The sequence below is a fragment of the Schistocerca americana genome, chromosome X (genome assembly GCF_021461395.2).
Source record: "Schistocerca americana isolate TAMUIC-IGC-003095 chromosome X, iqSchAmer2.1, whole genome shotgun sequence".
Taxonomy (NCBI): Eukaryota; Metazoa; Arthropoda; class Insecta; order Orthoptera; family Acrididae; genus Schistocerca; species Schistocerca americana.
Genome location: NC_060130.1, coordinates 466,070,864 through 466,095,872, shown reverse-complemented (window position 1 = coordinate 466,095,872; position 25,009 = coordinate 466,070,864). Strand labels below are relative to the sequence as shown.

General features: G+C 42.0%; 1 protein-coding gene across 3 annotated transcripts in view; it reads right to left on the bottom strand.

Annotated features, from left to right (window-relative positions):
- Window positions 1-25,009, bottom strand: part of LOC124554816 (syntaxin-binding protein 5) — a 981,379-nt gene that overhangs the window by 251,388 nt on the left and 704,982 nt on the right. For all 3 annotated transcript variants that reach the window (XM_047128475.1, XM_047128476.1, XM_047128477.1), the window contains exon 10: window positions 21,826-22,072. In XM_047128475.1, coding sequence (XP_046984431.1) covers window positions 21,826-22,072 — 247 coding nt within the window. The remainder of the gene's footprint in view (window positions 1-21,825; window positions 22,073-25,009) is intronic.

Below are 25,009 nucleotides of genomic sequence, written 5' to 3'. Positions count from 1 at the left end.
AGTATTTGTATGGAGTGTAGCCATGTATGGAAGTGAAACATGGACGATAAATAGTTTGGACAAGAAGAGAATAGAAGCATTCGAAATGTGGTGCTACAGAAGAATGCTGAAGATTAGATGGGTAGATCACATAACTAATGAGGAAGTATTGAATAGGATTGGGAGAAGAGAAGTTTGTAGCACAACTTGACCAGAAGACGGGATCGTTTGGTAGGACATGTTCTGAGGCATCAAGGGATCACCCAATTAGTATTGGGGGGCAGCGTGGAGGGTAAAAATCGTAGAGGGAGACCAAGAGGTGAATACACTAAACAGATTCAGAAGGATGTAGATTGCAGTAGGTACTGGGAGATGAAGAAGCTTGCACAGGATAGAGTAGCATGGAGAGTTGCATCAAACCAGTCTCAGGACTGAAGACCACAACAACAACAACAACAATTCCTGCATATATTGTTTGATTGGCAGCCTTTAGATCTGTCTGGTTTATCGAGTAAACTAAATTCCTTTCAGTACTCCTATTTAGGATCAACTGCCACTTTTTGCGTGATACAGATATCTTATCTAAATCATTTTGCAATTATTTTTGATCTTCTGATGACTCTTAGATCAGAAATGACAGCATCATCTGCAAATAATTGCGGATGGCTATTCAGATTGTCTCCTAAATCATCAATACATATATAATTCACACATCAAAAAAAGTTTTGCATCACCCCAGTTCCCAGAACTCCTGAAGACTGACTGTGCGTTTTGTACCATAGGCACAATCCCTTTGACTGTTCAGAGATATGACTAAACCCATCCAAAGATGTAAACAACCATGCATGAGCACCACCTATTAGACGGAGGGGGATTGACAGCCAATCAGTTCCAGTCATTGCACAAGGAAGGAGGTACATGGCTCATGTTGTCAGCAGTTCAACCATGCCTAGACGGCCAACACCAAGGTTTGATCACGTCCGCATTGTTCCTTTGTGCCAGGATGGGCTCTCGACGAGGAAGTGTCCAAGCATCTCTGAGTAAACCAAAACGATGCTGTTCGGACAGGAACTGTTCATGACATGCCTCGCTCAGGCCACCCAAGGGCTACTACTGCAGTGGATGACCACTACCTATGGATTATGGCTCGAAGGAACCCTGACAGCAATGCCACCATGTTGAATAACGCTGTTTGTGCAGCCACAGGACTTTCTGTTATGACTCAAACTGCATGCAATAGGCTGCATTATTAGCAACTTCACTCCACGTCCATGACTTGGTCCATCTTTGCAACCATGGCACCATGCAGTGCAGTACAGATGGGCCCAACAACATGCCAAGTGGACTGCTTAGGGTTGGCATCACATTCTCTTCACGGATGAGTGTCGCATATGCCTCCAACCTGGTCAGGCTGAACACCTTAGACACACTGCCCAATGAGTGCACCAAGGTGGAGGTTCCCTGATGTTTTGGGGTGGCATTATGTGGGGCAGACATATGCCACTGGTGGTTATGGAAGGCGCTGTTAACAGCTGTATGATATGTGAATTCCATCCTCTGACCAATAGTGCAACCATATCAACAGCATATTGGCAAGGCATTTGTCTTCATGGACGACAATTCACGCTTCCATTGGGCACTTCTTGTGAATGACTTCCTTCAGGATAACAACATCCCTCAACCAGAGTGGCCAGCATATTCTCCAGACATGAACCCTTTGAATATGCCTGGGACAGATTGAAAAGGGCTGTTTATAGATTACCTGGTGCACCAACCACTCCGAGAGATCTACGTCGAATCACCATTGAGGAGTGGGACATTCTGGACCAACGGTGCCTTCATGAACTTGTGGATAGTATGCCACGACGTATACAGGCATGCATGAATGCAAGAGGACATGCTACTGGGTATTAGAGGTACCAGTGTGTACAGCAGTCAGGACCACCACCTATGAAGGTCTCGCTGTATGGCGGTACAACATGCAATGGGTGGTTTTAATGAGCAATAAATAGGGCAGAAATCATGTTTATGCTGATGTCTATTAAAATTTTCTGTGCGCGTTCCAGAACTCTCTGAACAGAGGTGATGCAAAGCTTTTTTTGATGTGTGTATCAACAGATACACTTCCTTGGGGAATGCCAGATATGACATCCATTTTCATTAATAACTTTCCATCAGTTTCCTTGAACTGTGACCTATCTGGCAGGAAACCATGAATCCATTTGCACAATTGTGACGATACTCCATAGGCACACTATTTCATTAGAAGCATCTTGCGGTGAACAATATCAAAGGCCTTTTGGAAATCTAGAAATATGGAAATATGGAACCAATCTGAGATCCACCATCCATAATACTGATCACTTTGTGAGAACAAAAAGCTAATTGTGTTTCATAAGAATGATATTTTCAGGAGTACTGACTGTGTTTTAACATATCATTTTCCTCAAGGTACTGTTTGAACACAGTATGTGTTCCAAAATCCTACTGCAAATCAATGTCAGCAATATGGATCTATAATTCATTGGGTTACTCCTACTGCTTTTCTTAGGTGTTAAGTGTGACTTGTGCAACTTTCTATCTTTAGGTAAGGACCTTTTGTTGACTTATTGGTTGATATTATTGTTTAGTACAGAGCTATTATATCAGCATACTGTGAAAGGAATTCAACTGATATATCATCTGGACTCATGGACTTGCTTTTATCAAGTGATTTAGGCTGCTTCACTGCTCTGTAGAGCTACCTCCTTCTAAATTACTTCTGTTGACAGCTGTTCTTGATTCAAATTCTGGAATATTTACTATTTTGTCTTTGATGAAAGAATTTTGGATAGTCGTGTTTAGTAACTCTGCTTTAGTGGCACTATAGTCTTAAAGATTACCACTGCCGTATCACCATGAAGGTATAGCTTGTGGCTTGCCACTGGTGTACTTTACATATGACCATGGTCTGTTAAGACTTTCTACCAGATTTTGGGACAGAGTTTCATTGTGGAAACTATTAAATACACGTCACAAGGAGTCCGCACTAAGTTTTGAGCATCAATAGAACACTGGAAATCTTGCTATTTTCCTTTCTTTTAAAATTGGCATGTATTTTTCCATTGCTTCTGCAACAGTATTCTGACATGTTTTGTGTACCATGGGGAATGAGTTCCATCTATTATTAATTTATTTGATGTAAACCTCTCCATTGCTCTAAATGAAATTTCTTTGATTTTTAGCCACATCTGGTCTACACTATCTGCTTTTTTTAAATAGATACCTTTTGAGTTTATTTTTGGTAGGTTTGGATGTTACGGTATTCAGTCTCCCTACAACCACCTTGTGGTCACAAATCCCTGTATCCATAATGATGCTCGCTATTTGCTCAGGATCATTTGTTTGTAATATGACAAGTATGTTTATGCAACCATTTACACTTCGAGTGGGCTCCTGCAATAACTGTTCAAAATAATTTACAGAGAAAACATTTAGTACGATTTCAGATGACGTTTCACACCTACCACCGACTTCAAACATGTGTTTTTGCCAACATATTGAGGGTAGGTTTAAGTCACCACCAAGTGTAATTGTACAAGTGAGGTACTTATTTGAAATGAGACTCAAGTCTTCTTTGAACTGTTCAGTAACCGTATTAAAGTCAGGGGTTCAGTAAAAGGAACCAAATGTTAATTTATTCTGGCTGTCGACTAATCCAGAGTAACTCATAGGAACTATCTTCTTAAATTTCGCTACAAGATATACTACTTTTAACACCAAACAAACACCCCAGCACTTAATCCATCCTTTCTGAACGCCATTAGGTCCTTGGTAAAAATTTTGGGTGAACTCTTCTCTGGCTTTACCAGCTTTCAGTACCAATGACAATTTGTGCTTCAGTGCTTGCCATTAGCTCCTGGAGCTCTTGTTCTCTCTCAACACAGCTACCACAGTTTACTACTGTAATACCTTTGGGTCCTAGATCAACCATTGTCCCATGTTTCACCCACACCTTTTCAGAATGATATCCTTTTTTAATTTCCAGAGACACACTAACCTAAAAATAACCCAGTCCAGTCCACATGCACCCCACTGGCTGTGTAGCCACCCCCTGTGTATAGTGGACCTGTGACGTATAAAGCAGGACTGATTATCACAGCAGCCTGTGGCACAACTAGAGGAATCTGTATTGTACACAGTCACATAACCTTCTGAGCCTATGATTCATACCCTCCACTCAGCTCTGTATCAAAGTTCTGCAAACTGGTGCTGTCAGTGATGCTGTAGATGGTGAACTTTGCCTTCATCTCACACAAAAAACCTGCAGTCTTTACCAGTAAAGCTAGCCACCTGAAACCAGAGAGAATCTCCTCCAATCCAAAGTGGAAAGCACGGTTAATACCATCACGAATCCTATCACTGAGCTGTTCACAATAGCTTACTTTCTGCCATACCTTCCTATTCATGATGAGTCCTGCTCCTGTTGATGTTGTTGTTACCCCATATTCATCTGACCATAAATCATTATCTTCTTTCAATTTCACTTCACTCACCCTTAATATGTTTAGACTGAGCCTTTGCATTATCCTTACAGATTTTCTACCTTCTGTACCACATTCAAACTTCTAACATTTTATGCTCTGACTCTTAGATTGTTACAGTTTAGCCAACTATTCAGTCTTGTTCTCAAGGTCACTCTTCCTTGGAACTGCTCTGTCAGAGGTCTTAAATGGGAACTAATATGGAATCCTCTGTCTATGGAGATATCTTTATGACACTTTTTCAATTACAGGACTCATGTCCTGTGAATACACATTATGTGTCTTTAATGCAGTGGTTTCCGTTATCATCTGTATTATCATCTGTTGGACACTGCCAGTTCTTCTGCCTGTAAGGGGCAGTTACTCACCCAAAGTTCAAGAGGTGCCCCTAACCTCTGGCCACTCTCCCATCTTCTTTGATAAGGCCATTGGCGTGAGGGTGAATAATTGTATTTGATGTCTTCGGCCACCATTGCTGATTATTTTTAGCTGAACTTTAAGTGGCAATTGGGATCAAGCCCACAGTGTTTTAATGACTTGTTGAAGATGCTACCCAACGACCATGGTGATTTGAATCAAAGTTAGTTGAGCAATGTTAGTGAATGTAATATGTTTTGTGAACAGTGAGGAGATGGATGTGTTCCAAGTAATCTCATTGTTCGGCATTACTAAGGTACACAACCCTTGCTCAGGTAGTAATACAGTAAAGTTTCCGCACACCTGTTTAGGAAAATTCAATCATCTCCTCTTGAGGAGCCCAATAATTAAAGGATTCTACAAATTGCGAATGTGTATCATTCATTCTGGAACTTAGAACTAAAATTCCAAGTTACTGTAGCATGTATTTTGTGCAATAGTGCCAATTTTTACAGTACAGAGATTGGCAATTGCTTATATTAAAGCTGTGTGTCATACAAACATATTTGTATAAATATGCCGGTAAGCAACATTAATTTACACAGTCAGTTATTTAACATGATTGTATTACAATAACCTTATAGAATTGTGCATTATTGTCCTACAGTAAATTAACTTCTGAAAATATATCCATTTATATATTTTGCTGTTTATCAGTGCATTGTGTCATGATAAAATGCTAGTTATTAGTTTTGATGGCACTGATACAAACTGTATAGATTTGACATTTGCCAGGCAGGAAACATTTAATTGTGTGTAGTATATCTCATAACAGTTGGTGTAACGATAGCTAGTTCCCTGCTGTAGAGGTCTAGTATTAATACAGGTCCTCACTATCACAACTGACATCCCTCAAATTGCCACGGCTAGAGACAGGATATACAGAATTGTGTTGCATAGGTTTTGTGAAGTACACCACCCCTCCTGAGGTAGTAGTATAGTTTCCCCACACCTGTCTAGGAAAATGCTGGGCTGTTTCCCTATCACCAATTTATAAATACAACACACAAACCATTAAATATAAAAAAATTTCATGATTTGGAGAGGGGTAGCATACACTGTATTCTTCCTTTTGAATTGTGGTTGAGAGAGAGGGGGGGGGCAGAGAGAAGGGGGGGCAGAGAGAAGGGGGGGGCAGAGAGAAGGGGGGGCAGAGAGAAGGGGGGGCAGAGAGAACGGGGGGGGCAGAGAGAACGGGGGGGCAGAGAGAACGGGGGGGCAGAGAGAGAGAGGGGGGGGCAGAGAGAGAGAGGGGGGGCAGAGAGAGAGAGGGGGGGCAGAGAGAGAGAGGGGGGGCAGAGAGAGAGAGGGGGGGCAGAGGGAGAGAGGGGGGGCAGAGGGAGAGAGGGGGGGCAGGGAGAGAGGGGGGGCAGGGAGAGAGGGGGGGCAGGGAGAGAGGGGGGTCAGGGAGAGAGGGGGCAGGGAGAGAGGGGGGGCAGGGAGAGAGGGGGGGCAGGGAGAGAGGGGGGGCAGGGAGAGAGGGGGGGCAGGGAGAGAGGGGGGGCAGGGAGAGAGGGGGGCAGGGAGAGAGGGGGGGCAGGGGGAGAGGGGGGGCAGGGGGAGAGGGGGGGGCAGGGGGAGAGGGGCAGAGAGAGGGGGGCAGAGAGAGGGGGAGACGGGGGAGGGGGGGAGAGGGGGGAGACGGGGGAGGGGGGGAGATGGGGGGGGAGATGGGGGGAGAGAGGGGGGAGATGGGGGGAGAGAGGGGGGAGATGGGGGGCGAGATGGGGGGCGAGATGGGGGGGAGATGGGGGGGAGAGAGGGGGGAGAGAGGGGGGAGAGAGGGGGAGAGGGGGGGAGAGAGGGGGGAGAGAGGGGGGAGAGAGGGGGGAGAGAGGGGGGAGAGAGGGGGGAGAGATGGAGGGCAGAGAGGGGGGAGAGATGGAGGGCAGAGAGGGGGGAGAGATGGAGGGCAGAGAGGGGGGAGAGATGGAGGGCAGAGAGGGGGGAGAGATGGAGGGCAGAGAGGGGGGAGAGATGGAGGGCAGAGAGGGGGGAGAGATGGAGGGCAGAGAGGGGGGAGAGATGGAGGGCAGAGAGGGGGGAGAGATGGAGGGCAGAGAGGGGGGAGAGATGGAGGGCAGAGAGGGGGGAGAGATGGAGGGCAGAGAGGGGGGAGAGATGGAGGGCAGAGAGGGGGGAGAGATGGAGGGCAGGGAGGGGGGAGAGATGGAGGGCAGGGAGGGGGAGAGATGGAGGGCAGGGAGGGGGGAGAGATGGAGGGCAGGGAGGGGGGAGAGATGGAGGGCAGGGAGGGGGGAGAGATGGAGGGCAGGGAGGGGGGGAGAGATGGAGGGCAGGGAGGGGGGAGAGATGGAGGGCAGGGAGGGGGCAGAGATGGAGGGCAGGGAGGGGGCAGAGATGGGGGAGGGGGCAGAGATGGGGGAGGGGGCAGAGATGGGGGAGGGGGCAGAGATGGGGGAGGGGGCAGAGATGGGGGAGGGGGCAGAGATGGGGGAGGGGGCAGAGATGGGGGAGGGGGCAGAGATGGGGGAGGGGGCAGAGATGGGGGAGGGGGCAGAGATGGGGGAGGGGGCAGAGATGGGGGAGGGGGCAGAGATGGGGGAGGGGGCAGAGATGGGGGAGGGGGCAGAGATGGGGGAGGGGGCAGAGATGGGGGAGGGGGCAGAGAGAGGGGTGGGCCATGTTTTCTGCATGTTTTCATCCTATACTGCTTTGTTAGAATAAATACAATAACTTTTGTGAAACTAACACTTCCAATGACTAATTATGAATGGGATAATCCATGTCATACATTACTTGTGAAATTTTCTTCTTATTAATGTTTTCATGGCCTTAAAACTTGGGCTTCAGGGAGTAAGAGGGAACCGAACCATAATTTAGCTAACTGGAAACACAGAAAAGCACCTACAGGAAGTAAGGTATTTTTCCCAGACCTAATTCATTTTTGACATGCTCTTGGTTAACACTGGCTCCCCTCCCCAAACTACAGGTGATGCACTAAAAGTAATCTTACCACCTCAAAGTTTACTTAATGAGACGGTCCGTATCAGGTAACAGCTAAGCTTTGTTACACTACAACGTAGTGTCTAATTTACACAGTAACCAGTTATTACTATTTTTGTTAATACTTCATTTATGTATTTATCACTGTTTAATAACATTCTTGACTAATAATCAATGCTTTATGGCTATTAAATGGATGCTATATTTCCCTTCCACAGCATAGCACAAAAAAAGAACACACGGCACCCTTATATCTGCACACAAAAATATACTGCATTACCAAATTTACAGAAACACTTCCATGTATTTGCAGATGTAATAATTCCCTAGACTGCCAAGTTGTACTGCTAAGATGTGTGTGTCTCTGCCTTAATTACCATCAGCTACACAGAATGCTATACCATAGAAAGAAAAGGTGTAGTCTTTGCTCTGTTAGCATTTAACTTCCCATTAACAGTAATATCATTCCAAACAAATAACTGACTTTTATATGGAAGAACAGAAAAAGGGAGCTGCCACAGCCCCAATGAATAAGTCATCCCAAAATGTGACTCGAGTGCATTAGGAAAACTAGATGAACCCTAGATTTTTTTCAGTCCACTTGTGCAAAAATTACTAATCACATTGTCACAACACTGACAGTTAATTACGAGTTATGCCATCACATACAGATATAAGTAATTGGGGGTGGGGGTAAGAGGAGAGAGACTTGGATTCAACTGAACAGTATAAAAACTGAACTGAGAAACTTATTATACTAACACTGGTTAATTTCTGGACCCTGTTTTCCATACCATACACGTGTCACTTTGTTAAGTCTTGATATCTAGAGAGATACTTCTGACTTAAAGATTTCTGAAACCTTTTTTACACATCATCATTCAATATCTTTTAATAAAAAGCAATTGGTCTTCCTTGCATTTTAAAACTATTCGACAGCTAAGTTACACTATTTTTTGTTGGTGTCTCATGGAGATCCCCACGATCTGGAGTAGGTTTTGGACAGGGTTCTGAAGTTGTACACATTTGGGTCCACCAGCATTCCACCTAGAATATTTTGTATAAGGAAAAGGAATTTCTAATTTCAGTTTAGGAGGCACATAAGGTGTTGGACACAACTTTTAAGTGCAATAGACTGACAGGCTCAGTGGTTCAGAGGTAACATGTCACACTAAAAATCCAAAGGTCTTGTGTCCAATATCTTGTCAATACTAAGATTTTTATCTGTCACTTATCACTTCTTCATACATACTTTAAGGATGTATCCAATTCCAGTGATTGATGACTGATCTCATAGTCAAAACAAGTTTCATCCATTCAGCTGGCTACATACATTACATCACATTTATTTATGTTATATGTCAACATTTGTACTAATTGCTGAACATTAGCCAGTCCCTCTGCATGTTGTAAAAATTTATGAAAGCACACTCTTTCCTGAACACAACTGCATCATCTATGAACAGCCTCATGGGGCTACATACTTCACTTACCAGTTTATTTGTATATTTCATGGAAAGCAGTGGCCGTATCATACTACTTTGTGATACACCAGCGACTGCCTTTGTTTCTGAGTGTACCTTTCCATTAAGAACAGTCTAAGGGTTTTTGTTGACACAAAAGTTTCCTATCCAGTCCCATATCTATCCAGGTATGTGTGTATTTTGTTAACTAAGTGACAGTATGCAGCTGAACCAAAGGTTTTCTGGAAGTTGAGAAATATGATTTGAGCTCTGTGACTTACTATCTTCTGGAATTCACAAATGAACAAAGCGATTTGGTTTTACTTGATCAGTCCTTACAGAAACTGTGTTGATTCCTTCATAGGTGTTTTTCAGTCTCCAGAATATCCTTCACTTGACAGACAAATCTCTCCCTCTATGAGGGACACTTAATGAATTGTGGGATGTCTTGGTCATAATTTAATTTACTGATGCCTTTCAATACATCATCATCAGAACCTGACTGTGTTAAAAAAGATTACAATATGAAACATTACATGCATGAGGGTCAGCTGTTGCATCAGTACTTACAGAGATATACAAGAATAAGCCACACAGCAGTGGGCAGATAACTCATACGTATGAGTGTGCACTGAAAAGTAATGCCTATGAATTTTTTATGTGAATACTCGAAGTTTTTTAAATAAAACATACTGTATTAACATTCTGCATCTTTATTCATCATGTCTGCATCTTTATTTCTCAACATAGTCATCTTGGTGACAATCACGTTTCTCCCAACAAGAGACCACTTACCCAATACCATCACAATACATTGCTTGACTTTGCTGACAGAGTCACAGCCTCACCTTTGCTTGCACTGTTTTCTGCACTAACAACGTGAAATCCTCCAAGATGTTCTTTAAGTTTTGGAAACAGATGAAAGCTGGATGGGGCAAAGCTGGGACTGCATGGAGGATAATCAATGAAAGTGAAATTAAGGCTTCAGATTGTTGCAGACATCTCACATTACTGATATTGAAATGACCATCACCATACACAGCTTTCCTTCTTCCATGGATTTCAATGGGAGGCATTTTTCTACAGTTAGACACTCATTTTCTGTGTGCTGTTTCTTATGCACTGACTTAGTTACATTAAACACTGTCATGTTACATGCTACAATTCAGAGCCCTATAGAGGCAGAAACGAGAAAGTCAACCAGATAATATGCACGACATTTAATACCTTTACCGAGAGTGAAAACAGAATAAAAAAGTCAGAGGCATTACTTTTCAGCATGCCCTCATATATCAATCCTAGTGCCAAACTGAATGTACATAGAAACCAGTAGTGGCGAGGAAAACAACAGCCATCGCCAGATGGTAACTTACAGTGCATAAATGACTATCTTGAAATTTAATGTAAACAACAGGAGACCATACACTGAACACTGTTTATGTAATAAATGATTTGCAAACCACAAAGAAACCACGCACAAAATAAAAATATATAAGGAAATATATAGATTTCATGCAGACGGTTAGCTGCCACAATTATTAAACAGAGCATGTATCAATCAAGATGTAAATGACAACAATGTGCAAGATATAAAATAGAGAAATGATATGACTTACACTTGAACATTTAAAATGTGTGCATAGAATGTGACATAGCTTCATACAAATTACAATGTAGACACAGAAATAAAATAGTTTCAAAACCAATTACAATGTAGGCAATTGTAATTGGTTTTGAAACTATTTTATTTCTATGCCTACACTGTAATTTGTATGAAGCTATGTCACATTCTATGCTCACAGCATGAACATTTATGAACTAAAGTCATATCATTACTGTATTTCATATCTTGCACACTGTTGCAATTTACATCTTGATTGATAATTTCTCTATGTTTAATAATTGTAGCAGTTCACAGTTCCAAAATGTAGACTTTCACGGCCGGAAATATCATGTCCATTATAATTATCCGGGCTGTTATGCCTTGGTCGGTTGATGAATTTTGTCTCAGTTCCCAACATTTCGTCTCCAACTGCGGGAGACATCTTCAAGGGGGTCTGTGGGTCGATGGAAGGTCCAACACACCCAGTAGCGAGCCAGTGGGTGTGTTGGACCTTCCATCGACCTACGGACCCCCTTGAAGATGTCTCCCGCAGTCGGAGACGAAACGTTGGGAATTGAGACAAAATTCATCAACCGACCACGGCATAACAGCCCAGATAATTATAATGGACAGTTCACAGTTCACATGAAATCTGTGTATTTCCTTATATTATGCATTTTTATTCTGTGCATCATACAATTTTTTTAAATACGAGCCTGCATGATTCTTCTGTGGGTTTTAGGTTGTATAGTACATAATTGATGTTCAGTGTATGATCTTCTACTGGTTACATATTACAATTGTCATTTATGCACTGTGTTAGTTGCCAGCACCTTCTGTTACCAGCAGTTCTTTCCCCCATCACTACTGGTCTTCATGAATGTTAAGTTTGATACTAGACTTTAAATATGTATGAGTTGTTTCCCAAAATGTTAAGTTCCCACTGCTGTGTGGCTCATACCTTTATTTCTACCTTTATTTCTTTTTAAGTATTGATGCAATGGCTGAACACTGTGCATATAACTGTCTGTAGCATTTTGTATTGTAATTCCTTCTTTTTCTTTTTACCACAGCTATGTTCTGAAAATGATGATGATGATGTATTAAAATGTGTCAATAAATTAAAGTATGACCTAGACTTTCCACAGTTCTTTAAGGTCAAATCTAGAAAATCTGTTGTATGTACACACAATAATGTATGTTCCATAATTATGCTAGAAATTGGTGACTAAGTTCTGCACATTAGTTTGATGACCCAGCTTCTAGACCAGAATGACTAGCAACTTTTACAATTAAAATGCTTGCTCTGCTGTTTAAGTGCGCCTACAGTAAACTGATGCCAAAAGAGGAGACAGTTACATTCACTATAGATTCTAGCAGGCACCCCATCTCATCCTCTCACCTCTCCTCTACCTGTTTATCTGAGCTGTTTTTCAAACTATGTGCTCAGTTATTTTTGTACCTATCAGTTTCACATTCATATGGTGATTGGACATATGATACACTGTGTAATCTTATTTGCAACAGTTTTGGAATGCAGAGTTTAGTATTCTAGCCTTCCTTTTACGCTCTTCCAGTTCAGTACCATCATGTTCAATGAGCATTTGCACAGATGGCTTTTTTCCACTGACTTATTTTATTAGGACCAGAAACTTTAGAATATTTTGATGGTTCAGCAGGTAATATCTTACTTTTGAATTCATTGAACATCTTTCTCCTTTTGCTGTCTTTACACTTGTTTTGACTTTGTTGTGCTTTTGTTTTGTATCAAGGACTCTGCTTTCTTTCAGCCTGCTATGCAGCTCTGTCTCTAATTTTAAAGTAGCTTCATAATATTACTATTGACCCACAGTGGGTCCTTCCAATTTCTTATTGTCTTCCACATCATCAACTTATCTAGCACATGGCCTACAATACATCTGAATTTCTGCCACTGAGCCTCTAAAGTTTTTTTCTTCAACAGAACTGAACATTTGCTGCCAACAGCTCAGGTAGTTTCCAAATATTTTCCTATCACAAATGTTAAGCAGAAATATCCCTCCACATTTCTTAATACCAATGATAAATAATGCTGTAATAGCCCTGCAGTCACCAATTACTATCTCTATATTCACTGAATCAAAAGGTCAGACCTATTCACTGTCAGGAGAGAGTGATGTCTCATCAAATGCTCTAAATAATTTTAAAGAAGTAAGTTTCATACAGCATACAGCATTCCGAGATACTCTGTCACTCCCCTCTCCCCAACCCCAATTTTAAATATGTGCAAATAATTTTCTATATATGGCAGGTTAAAAACTCCTCATCACTACGACAAGGCAAATAATTTGCATTCAATATTTTTCAGACCATCTATGAAGCATCTCACAGCTTTGATACTATGTGCAAGTTTGTTTGTTTGTTTGTTTGTTTTGTATTGTTTTGTTTTAGGGCACAAAAACAACTAGGGTCATATGCGCCCATGTCAAAACTGTAGAACACAAAGACAAAGAGAGCAATTAAAAACAACTACACGTCAATCCCAAACAATGGAAGACAACATAGCTAAAAACAGGGACATGGAGAAAGGCCTATAAAATATGCCATAGAGAAACAGAGGTCCAGAACTAAAAATTAAATGACCTTCACCATAATGTTACAACAGATAAAAAGTAAAACACGGTCGACAACCCACACATTGAAACTTCCTGGCAGATTAAAACTGTGTGCCGGACCGAGACTCAAACTCGAGTTCGAGTCTCGGTCCGGCACACAGTTTTAATCTGCCAGGAAGTTTCATATCAGCGCCCACTCTGCTGCAGAGTGAAAATCTCATTCTGGAAACATCCCCCAGGCTGTGGCTAAGCCATGTCTCCACAATATCCCTTCTTTCAGGAGTGCTAGTTCTGCATGGTTCACAGGAGAGCTTCTGTTAAGTTTCGAAGGTAGGAGATGAGGTACCGGCAGAAGTAAAGCTGTGAGGACGGGGCATGAGTCGTGCTTGGGTAGCTCAGTTGGTAGAGCACTTGCCCGCTAAAGGCAAAGGTCCCGAGTTCGAGTCTCGGTCCAGCACACAGTTTTAACCTGCCAGGAAGTTTCATATCAGTGCCCACTCCGCTGCAGAGTGAAAATCTCATTCTGGAGCCCACACATTGTTTGATAATACATCTGATAACTCAGATGGCAAACACAAACAGGAACAGGAAAATAAGTGGTTAAAAAATGGGCATGCCATCAGGATATAGTGGACAGTCAAAAGTTGGGCACAAAGTGGTGAGGGAGCACAACTTAATAAATGGCGATGGCTAAAGAGACAGTGCACAATACACAATATACTTAAAATGATCTCCTCACAGCAAAGTGCCGAAAAGAGGTCGTCCAAGCCACTGGGAGAGGCTTAATAGCCCAGAGCTTGTTCCCATGAAAGAAGGACCAGTGGTGATGCCAAAGTGACACCACCTGCTGACAGATGGCAACAAAGAGATTATTGGAGGGAATATAAGAACTAGGGATCTGTGGTACGAGGACTGCAGCCATGGCAGCAGCATCAGTGGCCCCATTTCCTGTCAGACCTACTTGAACAGGAACCCACATAAACATCACAATGGTTCTATCATGAGTGAGCAGGTGAAAGCTTTGCTGAACCCTCTGCACTAAGGGATGGATGGTGTGCAGCATACACAGGCTTTCAAGCGTGCTGAGAGTCAGAGCAGATGACGCAATTGAAAAGCCTCTGTCACCAGATGTACTGCATGGCCTGATACATGGTGAAGAGCTCCACTGTAAATACTGAGCAGTGTCCCAGAGGCTGATGCCAAAAAACATCAGCACCAACGACGAAGGCACACCCGACACCATGGACAGTCCGAGAGCCATTAGTGTACGCAACGGCACAATCACAAAATTCCATGCGGAGTCGTGAAACTGAAGGCGATAGAGCAAGGCTGGAGTAGTATCCTTAGGAAGAGAATGAAGGCCAATATTGAACTCTGGGGAAAGTGGCAGGTAGCGTGAAGTTAAGCTGCTGGACCAAGAGCTGAAAGCGACCTCCAGGACGTAACAGAGAAGAGGGATGCACCCCATTCTGGTGATCAAAGGAGAGATCGAAGAAGGAGGCATAGGATGGGTGGCCCCACATGGCAGACAAACGGTGCAGATATCTGCTGAGAAGAAAGTCACGGCAGCAGGATAGTGGTAGTTCGGCAGCATCTGCAAACAGACTCTCAACCGGGCTAGTGTAAAAAGCGTGAGGCCAAATGGGTGCCACGATGGTGGATAATATTGAGGCAGCATAAGGGGGGAGGACATGCAGATGCATAAACGAAGTACCCATAGTCCAGTATTGAAAGGACAATGTTTCTTCTGTCAAGTGTGCACAACATATGGCTTTGTTGGTCATGCTGTCTTCTCAGTAGCAGAAATGTCCTTTAAGTACAGAAAGCTGCTTTCTATCTTAGTTTTCCTCTGTTCAAGTGGCATCCCATTTCTTAGTAACTGCTAAATACATTTCACTCTGAGATACTGAAGACAGAAAACAACTTGCAGTTATTTTAATTGGAAAATGATGTTAATTTTGTAGGAATTTACTCTAAGAAAAAATAAAAGAAAAGAAAAACAAATGATGGACCACGAAGGAATTATCCAAATAGTGCAGAAATTAGTAGATGTGACATACAAGTACTGATGAACAAATCATTATAGTTTCAGAAAAAAAGGGACAGTTTATTCCAGATCAAGAGTGAAACAAACTGCGCATGTCAATAATGAGTTGGTCCATCTCTGGCCCTTATGCAAGCAGTTATTCAGCTTGGAATTGATTTACAGAATTATTTAAAGTCCTCCTGAGAGATATTGTGCCAAATTATGTGCAATTGGCAAGTTACATCATCAAAATCCTGAGCTGGTTGGAGGACCTTGTCCCTAATGCTCCAAACATTTTCAGTTGGGGAGAGATTCAGTGACCCTGCTGGGCAATTTATGGTTTGACAAGCATGAACACAAGCAGTAAAAATTCTTGCCACGTGCAGGCAGGCATTATCTTGCCAAAATGTAAGTCCTGGATGGCTTGCCTTGAAGGGTAACAATAAAGGGTGTAAAATATTGTCGACATACTGCTGTGCTGTAAGGGTGCCATAATTGACAGCAAAAGGGGCCCTGCTATAAAATGAAATGGCATCCCAGACCATCAGCCCTGGTTGACAGGCCATATGGTGGGTGGCAGTAAGGTTGGTATCCCACTGTTATCCAAGACATCTCTCGAGATGTATCTGCTCATCATTAGGGCCTGGAATCTCTTTGACTGGAGTAGAGTTGTCTTCAGTGATGAGTCCCACTTTGAACTGAGCTCCAATGGCCAAAAAAACATGTCTGGAGACACCCCAGACAGCAGTGGGATACTAACCTACCAGTCGTCCACTATACAGCTGACAACCTGGAGTGATGGTGCTATTTTATTTCATAGCAGGACCCCTTTGGTTCTCATCTGTGGCGCTCTTACAGCACAGCGGTACATCGACAATATTCTATGCCCTGTTTTGTTGCCCTTGCCATCTTGGGCTTACATTTCAGCAAGAAAATGTCTACCTGCACATGGCGAGAGTTTCTACTAATGATGCTTGCCATACCCTACCTTGGCCAGCTACGTTACTAAATCCCTCCACTATTGCAAACATTTGGAGCATTATACGCATGGTATTCTAACCAGCTCGGGATTTTGATGATGTAATGCAGCAATTGGACATAATTTGGCACGATATCCCTCAAAGGATGTCGAACTTTTTCTCTCATCTAATAGTTTTTCATCTAGCTGAATAATGGTAGAGAATTTGATTGAACTAATCAACACTTGAGATGTCATTATTGTAGTCTATGACAATACTGGGTTTTATGTGAACTTTGCTATTTCAGTTAAGAACAATGACCACGTCAGTGTGATAGGTATTTAATATAATGAGGACTAACCTTCTGTCTCTCCTCTTGAAAACAACTAGTTAAGCATTTTCCCCCATGCCATCTGACCTTTCTTTAGTTTGTTAGCAACTAATGATTTTCAGTTATTTTGTCTGTTGTGTAATATTCCACAAATGCACACATTGGTTTTACAAATGAACCACAATTTTAACAGAGCTACATATTTATGCAAATTGTTCATATAAACCACATATTGTTAGTTAAAATAGGCTTCCATCAGGTTTAAAACAACTCCAGATGCATAACCCATCTCTGCCTTTTCCAATGACCTGTAGCATAGATTTGAGTACCACAACCATTAAAACATAGATGTATACTGTATCATCAATATGAATTGAAACATGCAACCTGAGGACTTGAATTATCTCATAGTAGGCATCTTTGTAGAACTTTCTGCCTTTGTACACTAACTACATGATAATTTATGTGTCTAATTTTCCTGATCATTTTTTTTAAATTATACATTATTCTGATGACACAGAGTGGGAAAAAAATGTGATAATGACTCAAAATCTATGAAAAGTTTATCTTCATTTCTAAAAGTAGTTTGCTCATTTTGGCCAAGGCTGTCAATATGTTGAAGCTTTCGAAATGCAGTAGGAGCAGAATATGTTTCACACCACCACCTTACGGCAAACACACTTAAAATTCATGTTTGAAACTAGAAAATAATTGGAAAAATGTATCACCGGGAAATTTTATAACCACATTTTCTGGAATGTACTGACACTTTTTCCTCCTTTATTGTGCAAGGCAGATCTGTGTCCCACAGTCAGATTCTACCTTGCAAATGAGAAACAATGATTACATTATGTCTGACTTCCAAGATGACCAAGTCACCTGTGGACTACTGATAAAATGAATGTTGTAAACTGAAAAATGAGAAGCAAAATGTGACAAACTGAAAAGGTATGACACATGTGACCTCATATAACTAAAATGACCACCATGCTGTTGAAGCAGTTCTGTTGGATCATCACCAACCACACTTCCTACAGCCGGGACCTCACTCCAAGTGACTTTCATCTTTTTCCTCGATTTAAGGAGCACCTAGGAGGCAAACAGTCCACTTCAGACATGGAGGTGAAACACTTGGTGACAACATGGCTGAACATGCCCTACAGGACTTTTACCAGGAGGGTATATTCAGACTCGTCTCATGAAGCACCAAGTGCCTAAGCTGATATGAAAACTAGGTCAAAAATAGATGTATGATGCCTTGGCACTGACTGTATGAAATGAATCATTTTCACCAGAAGTTTCATTTGTGAGAAGCCACATACAATTTCTAAAGCCACGACATCCTCCCAAAATATCCAAGATTGAAAGAAACTGTAACTATCTCCAATATAACAGCATATGCTAAAAATATGTCACCATTCTGCATCATTTAATTGTTGTTGTTGTTGTTGTTGTTGTTGTGGTCTTCAGTCGTGAGACTGGTTTGATGCAGCTCTCCATGCTAACCTATCCTGTGCAAGCTCCTTCATCTCCCAGTACCTACTGCAACCTACATCCTTCTGAATCTGCTTAGTGTATTCATCCCTTGGTCTCCTACGATTTTTACCCTCCACACTGCCCTCCAATGCTAAATTTGTGATCCCTTGATGCCTCAGGACATGTCCTACCAACTGATCCCTTCTTCTAGTCAAGTTGTGCCACAAACTTCTATTCTCCCCAATCCTACTCAATACCTCCCCATTAGTTACGTGATCTACCCACCTAATCTTCAACATTCTTCTGTAGCACCACATTTTGAAAGCTTCTATTCTCTTCTTGTCCAAACTATTTATTGTCCATGTTTCACTTCCATACATGGCTACATTCCATACAAACACTTTCAGAAACGACTTCCTGACACTTAAATCTATACCAGATGTTAACAAATTTCTCTTCTTCAGAAACGCTTTCCTTGCCATTGCCAGTCTACATTTTATATCCTCTCTACTTCAACCATCATCAGTTCTTTTGCTCCCCAAATAGCAAAACTCCTTTACTACTTTAAGTGTCTCATTTCCTAATCTAATTCCCTCAACATCACCTGACTTAATTCGACTACATTCCATTATACTCGTTTTGCTTTTGTTGATGTTCATCTTATATCCTCCCTTCAAGACACTGTCCATTCCGTTCAACTGCTCTTCCAAGTCCTTTGCTGTCTCTGACAGAATTACAATGTCATCGGCGAATCTCTAAGTTTTTATTCCTTCTCCCTGGATTTTAATACCTACTCTGAATTTTTCTTTTGTTTCCTTTACTGCTTGCTCAATATACAGATTGAATAACACCGGGGAGAGGCTACAACCCTGTCTTACTCCCTTCCCAACCACTACTTCCCTTTCATGCCCCTCGATTCTTATAACTGCCATCTGGTTTCTGTACAAATTGTAAATAGCCTTTCACTCCTTGTATTTTACCCCTGCCACCTTTAGAATTTGAAAGAGAGTATTCCAGTCAACATTGCCAAAAGCTTTCTCTAAGTCTACAAATGCTAGAAACGTAGGTTTGCCTTTCCTTAATCTTTCTTCTAAGATAAGTCGTAAGGTCAGTATTGCCTCACGTGTTCCAACATTTCTACGGAATCCAAACTGATCTTCCACGAGGTCTGCTTCTACCAGTTTTTCCATTCATCTGTAAATAACTCGTGTTAGTATTTTGCAGCTGTGACCTATTAAACTGATAGTTCGGTAATTTTCACATCTGTCAACATCTGCTTTCTTTGGGATTGGAATTATTATATTCTTCTTGAAGTCTGAGGGTACTTCGCCTGTCTCATACATCTTGCTCACCAGATGGTAGAGTTTTGTCAGGACTGGCTCTCCCAAGGCCGTCAGTAGTTCTAATGGAATGTTGTCTACTCCCAGCGCCTTGTTTCGACTCAGGTCTTTCAGTGCTCTCTCAAACTCTTCACGCAGTATCATATCTCCCATTTCATCTTCATCTACATCCTCTTCCATTTCCATAATATTGTCCTCAAGTACATCGCCCTTGTATAGACCCTCTATATACTCTGCTTTCCCCTCTTTGCTTAGAACTGGGTTTCCATCTGAGCTCTTGATATTCATACAAGTGGCTCTCTTTTCTCCAAAGGTCTCTTTAATTTTCCTGTAGGCTGTATCTATCTTACCCCTAGTGAGATAAGCCTCTACATCCTTACATTTGTCCTCTAGCCATGTCTGCTTAGCAATTTTGCAGTTCCTGTCGACCTCATTTTTGAGACGTTTGTATTCCTTTTTGCCTGCTTCATTTACTGCATTTCCATATTTTCTCCTTTCATCAATTAAATTCAGTATTTCTTCTGTTACCCAAGGATTTCTACTAGCCCTCGTCTTTTTACCTACTTGACCCTCTGCTGCCTTCACTACTTCATCCCTCAGAGCTACCCATTAGTCTTCTACTGTATTTCTTTCCCCCATTCCTGTCAATTGTTCCCCTATGCTGTCCCTGAAACTCTGTACAACCTCTGGTTTAGTCAGTTTATCCAGGACCCATCTCCTTAAATTCCCACCTTTTTGCAATTTCTTCAGTTTTAATCTACAGTTCATAACCAACAGATTGTGGTCAGAGTCCACGGTTCCTAAATCTCTGTCTTACCATTATATAATCTATCTGATACCTTTTAGTATCTCCAGGATTCTTCCATGTATACAACCTTCTTTTATGATTCTTGAACCAAGTGTTAGCTATGATTAAGTTATGCTCTGTGCAGAATTCTACCAGACGGCTTTCTCTTTCATTTCGTAGCCCCAATCGATATTCACCTACTATGTTTCCTTCTCTCCCTTTTCCTACTCTCGAATTCCAGTCACCCATGACTATTAAATTTTCGTCTCCCTTCACTACCTGAATAATTTCTTTTATCTCATCATACATTTCTTCAATTTCTTCATCATCTGCAGAGCTAGTTGGCATATAAACTTGTACTACTGTAGTAGGCATGGGCTTCGTGTCTATCTTGGCCACTATAATACGTTCACTATGCTGTTTGTAGTAGCTTACCCGCACTTCTATTTTTTATTCATTATTAAACCTACTCCTGCATTACCCCTATCTGATTTTGTATTTATAACCCTGTATTCACCTGACCAGAAGTCTTGTTCCTCCTGCCACTGAACTTCACTAATTCCCACTATATCTAATTTTAACATATCCATTTCCCTTTTTAAATTTTCTAACCCACCTGCCCGATTAAGGGATCCGATATTCCACGCTCCGATCCGTAGAATGCCAGTTTTCTTTCTCCTGATAATGACATCCTATTGAGTAGTCCCCGCCCGGAGATCCCGATGGGGGACTATTTTACCTCCGGAATATTTTACCCAAGAAGACACCATCATCATTTAACCATACAGTAAAGCTGCATGCCCTCGGGAAAAATTACGGCTGTAGTTTCCCCTTGCTTTCAGCTGTTCGCAGTACCACAACAGCAAGGCCGTTTTGGTTAGTGTTACAAGGCCAGATCAGTCAATCATCCACACTATTGCCCATGCAACTACTGAAAAGGCTGCTGCCCCTCTTCAGGAACCACACGTTTGTCTGGCCTCTCAACATTTACCCCTCCATTGTGGTTGCACCTACGGTATGGCTATCTGTATCGTTGAGGCACGCAAGGCTCCCCACAAATGGCAAGGTCCATGGTTCATTGGTTCATGGTTCATTAATATACAAAAATCAAGCAGAAAAATCAGCAGTATAATGAAAAATGAATATTGAAATTAAATATATCAGCTTATCAACTATGTGTTGTACTACAAAATTATGTATTTTAAATGTGTTACATGAGCTGTTGTTCCAAATACTACTTGATACACAATGAAAAGGAGATAATATGAAATAGTTTGGGACTGAATGTTACAGAAAGCCTTCTATTTAAAATTAATAATTAAAGAACCCACCATATTTTTATGTATGTATACATACTTACACATGTTTCAGAAACAGATTCTTGTTTACGGAACTTGAACAGAACCACATGGCTGCTTGCCCCTGCTACACAAAGCTTCCTGCTTTCAGGGCATAATGAAATAAGTTGGATTGCAAAGGGATCGTCATCTGCTCCATCAACACTTTTAGATTTTGGTTTTTCAAACACCTTAGCTGTTTTCAATTTGTAAAGTACTTGAAGCGTCCCTGCTGATGCATCCCAGAATTTTATGCTTCCATCCGCATGACTGAAAAAGAACAGTTTAATACACATAATGGTATCCACAACGAAGTATATGAACAATAAGTTTTCTGATATGTATTATCTCAGGTGAATAATGATATAAGTCTTATGTGATCACTACATATTATTGGGAACACTCTCATATGAATGCATTTTCTAAAGCAGAGCTTTTAGTTAAATTTGAACACAAAGGTATTACATAATTCTTATAACAAAAACTAATACAAAAATATAAGTGTGCGACACTTCTAACTTTCTTTACCAAGGATTTCTCTGTAACATGTTTAAAAAGATGTTGTCTGCCAGAATTTGACTCCAGTTTCTTCTCAAAGCAAACCCGTGCTCCATAACCGTAAAGTGAAACTGGATAATGAATAGTTCTTTAACAGATACCTAGTACTTTCTTAGCTATGTTAATTGTAATAGTCTTCCATAAAACTGCAGGAACATAGTCCTACTGTGGGCAAAATGTGTGGAAGAGAGCAAAATGTGCAAATAAAATCCAAGCAGTCTGAAGAGGTAAAGATGATGCAAGGCAGTTTTGGAAGAGAATGAACAAAGAAAGCAGAATATGTAAAGAAACCTACAAAAGTATGGGAGAAGCGGGGTTATCTGTATTATTTGGGGAAATATAAGAGTAGTAACCCACATAGATTCCACACCTGAGATCCGAGTTAGCAGTGGTGTTGTGCACCACAGCAGTCAGCAGATGCTAAAACCACCACAGGCCGCCACTCATGGACGTGCATGGAGCCTCTCCTCCATGTACTCCTCTGGCTGGCCAGAAGAGTGCACAGAAGAGTAAAAAAGAGTCATATTCAGACATCATGGTTCATGATGTTATCATCTGCTCTGCCCTGGATAAGGAAGTCTGGCAACAGGCCCTCCAATTAGAGAACCCCTCCCTCAAAGACGTTTTGTCAACTGCCCAATCGTATGAGGTCTGACAGTGGTCAGCAGCTGGAAGCCTGTTGCAATGGCACAGCAGTAGAGGGTAGCCTGGCTATATCCACTGCGCCTGGGGAGGATGATGTAGCAGCAGTACAAGCCAGTGCATCCAGCAGCTTCTGCACATCATGTAAAGTATTCCAGCCCATATGCAGATCTTGGCTCTCCACCACTGTCATCGGTAAACAGGTGCCTTTGTAGAAATGGTAAACAGCACAATCCCTTGCTAGGTGAGTTCACAGCTAAAGTTACCTTTACATCAGTGACTCACACTGTTACCTTTATTGCCGTCCATGATGCTAATTTCGCAAACCTTTTCGGGCTTGACACTTTCAGGCCTTTGGCTTTTCAGTTACAGACTCCATACAGTTGGTATTTGCCAAAGTCCCCTATCAATCATTGGAATTTCTGTGCTTAAAACTTCAGGATATCTTTGCATAAGGGCTAAGAGCACACCACACACTCTGAAGCCCACATAACCTTGAAGCAGTTGGCTCATCCCAGATTTTTTTTCATGCTAGGCAGATTACTACAGCCCTTTGCTCCCAAGTCACGGTGGATCTGGACCAACTCCCCTCTCTTCAGGGTTGTGGTTCCCATTTCCTCAACTGAATGGGCCACAACCCTTGTCATCGTAAAGAAAACCCCTGGTAAACTGGAACTTTTAGTGATTTTAAGGTCACCATGAATTCACAGCAGTCCGTGGTTGACAAATACCCACTGCCATGTCCAGATGAACTGCTCACATGCTTAGCAGAGATTCAGTTCTTCTCCAAACTTGACCTTTCTGAAGCGTATCATCAGCTGCCCCTGTAGAAGGAGTCCAAGCATATCATGGTGCTTAATGAACCTTTCAGCCTGCATCAACACCAATGGTTGATATTTGGGTTGGCAAGTACCCCCCACAATTTTTCAGTGTTATCTGGAACAGGTCACATCCACTATTCTGCACTGTTTCAACTACCTGGATGACACTGTTGTTATGATGTACTATGAGCAACCACCTGCACAATCTCGGGACCTTTTTTCTAAGACTCCTGGCCATGAGTCAGCACTGCAATCTACAGAAGTCAAAGTTTTTCCAACCATCTCTTGAATAAGTGGGCCATGCCATCTAGCAGCAGGGTGTTCCACCCATTGAGAGTCTTGTCTGGGCCACTGCAGACCTGCCACATGCCTTGTTGCAAGAACTGCAGGCTTTTCTTGGTAAAACTGTCTATTACCACCGGTTCATTCATGAGGCACCCACCACTGCATGCCCTCTTTACCTCCTCCTCCACAAAGGCACTTCCTTTGTCTGGCATGTGACCAGGCCTTCACCACATTGAAGTAACGCCTTGGTTTGGCACAGTGTCTAGATACTTTTTATCCTGACAAATCACTGGTTTTGGCTATGGATACCTAACAGTACAGCATTGAGGTAGTCCTTGTCCCACCGGAATGCAGATGGCTCTGAGCAGCCACTGATGTTTGCATCAAAACCCTCAGTATGGCATGGGTCCACTACTCCTAGGTTGAAGAGGAGGCTCCGACATTGTGTATGCCGTTACTGGAACTCGTGTTTTCTTGTGCGGCACCAAATTCCATTGAATTACAAACCACAAGCCATTAACTTCATTATTTAGTCCATCTGCCTAGGTGTCCAATACAGTGACCCTCAGGCTACAGCAGTGAGCCTCGTTCAACTTCAAATGCAACTATGACATTCATTTTCACCCCATTGGGCACCATGCCAACACAGACACCTTATCCTGGGTACCCACTGGCCAGACCCTAGGTTTGATCGAGAAGAGCTCATGTGTTTTCATTTGGATATCTACTCCCGCCAAGCAGTAGACAGGTTTTTAATTATTAGTGTCTGTCACCAAGGCAACGACATCCAAACCTGTCATCAAGTAGGTAGTCTACCTTGTTCAGAAGTGTTGGTTTCCTCTTCCTTCACGTCGCACTTCTGATCTGCTTCTTAACTACTTTGTCTTGTGCCATCATCTGT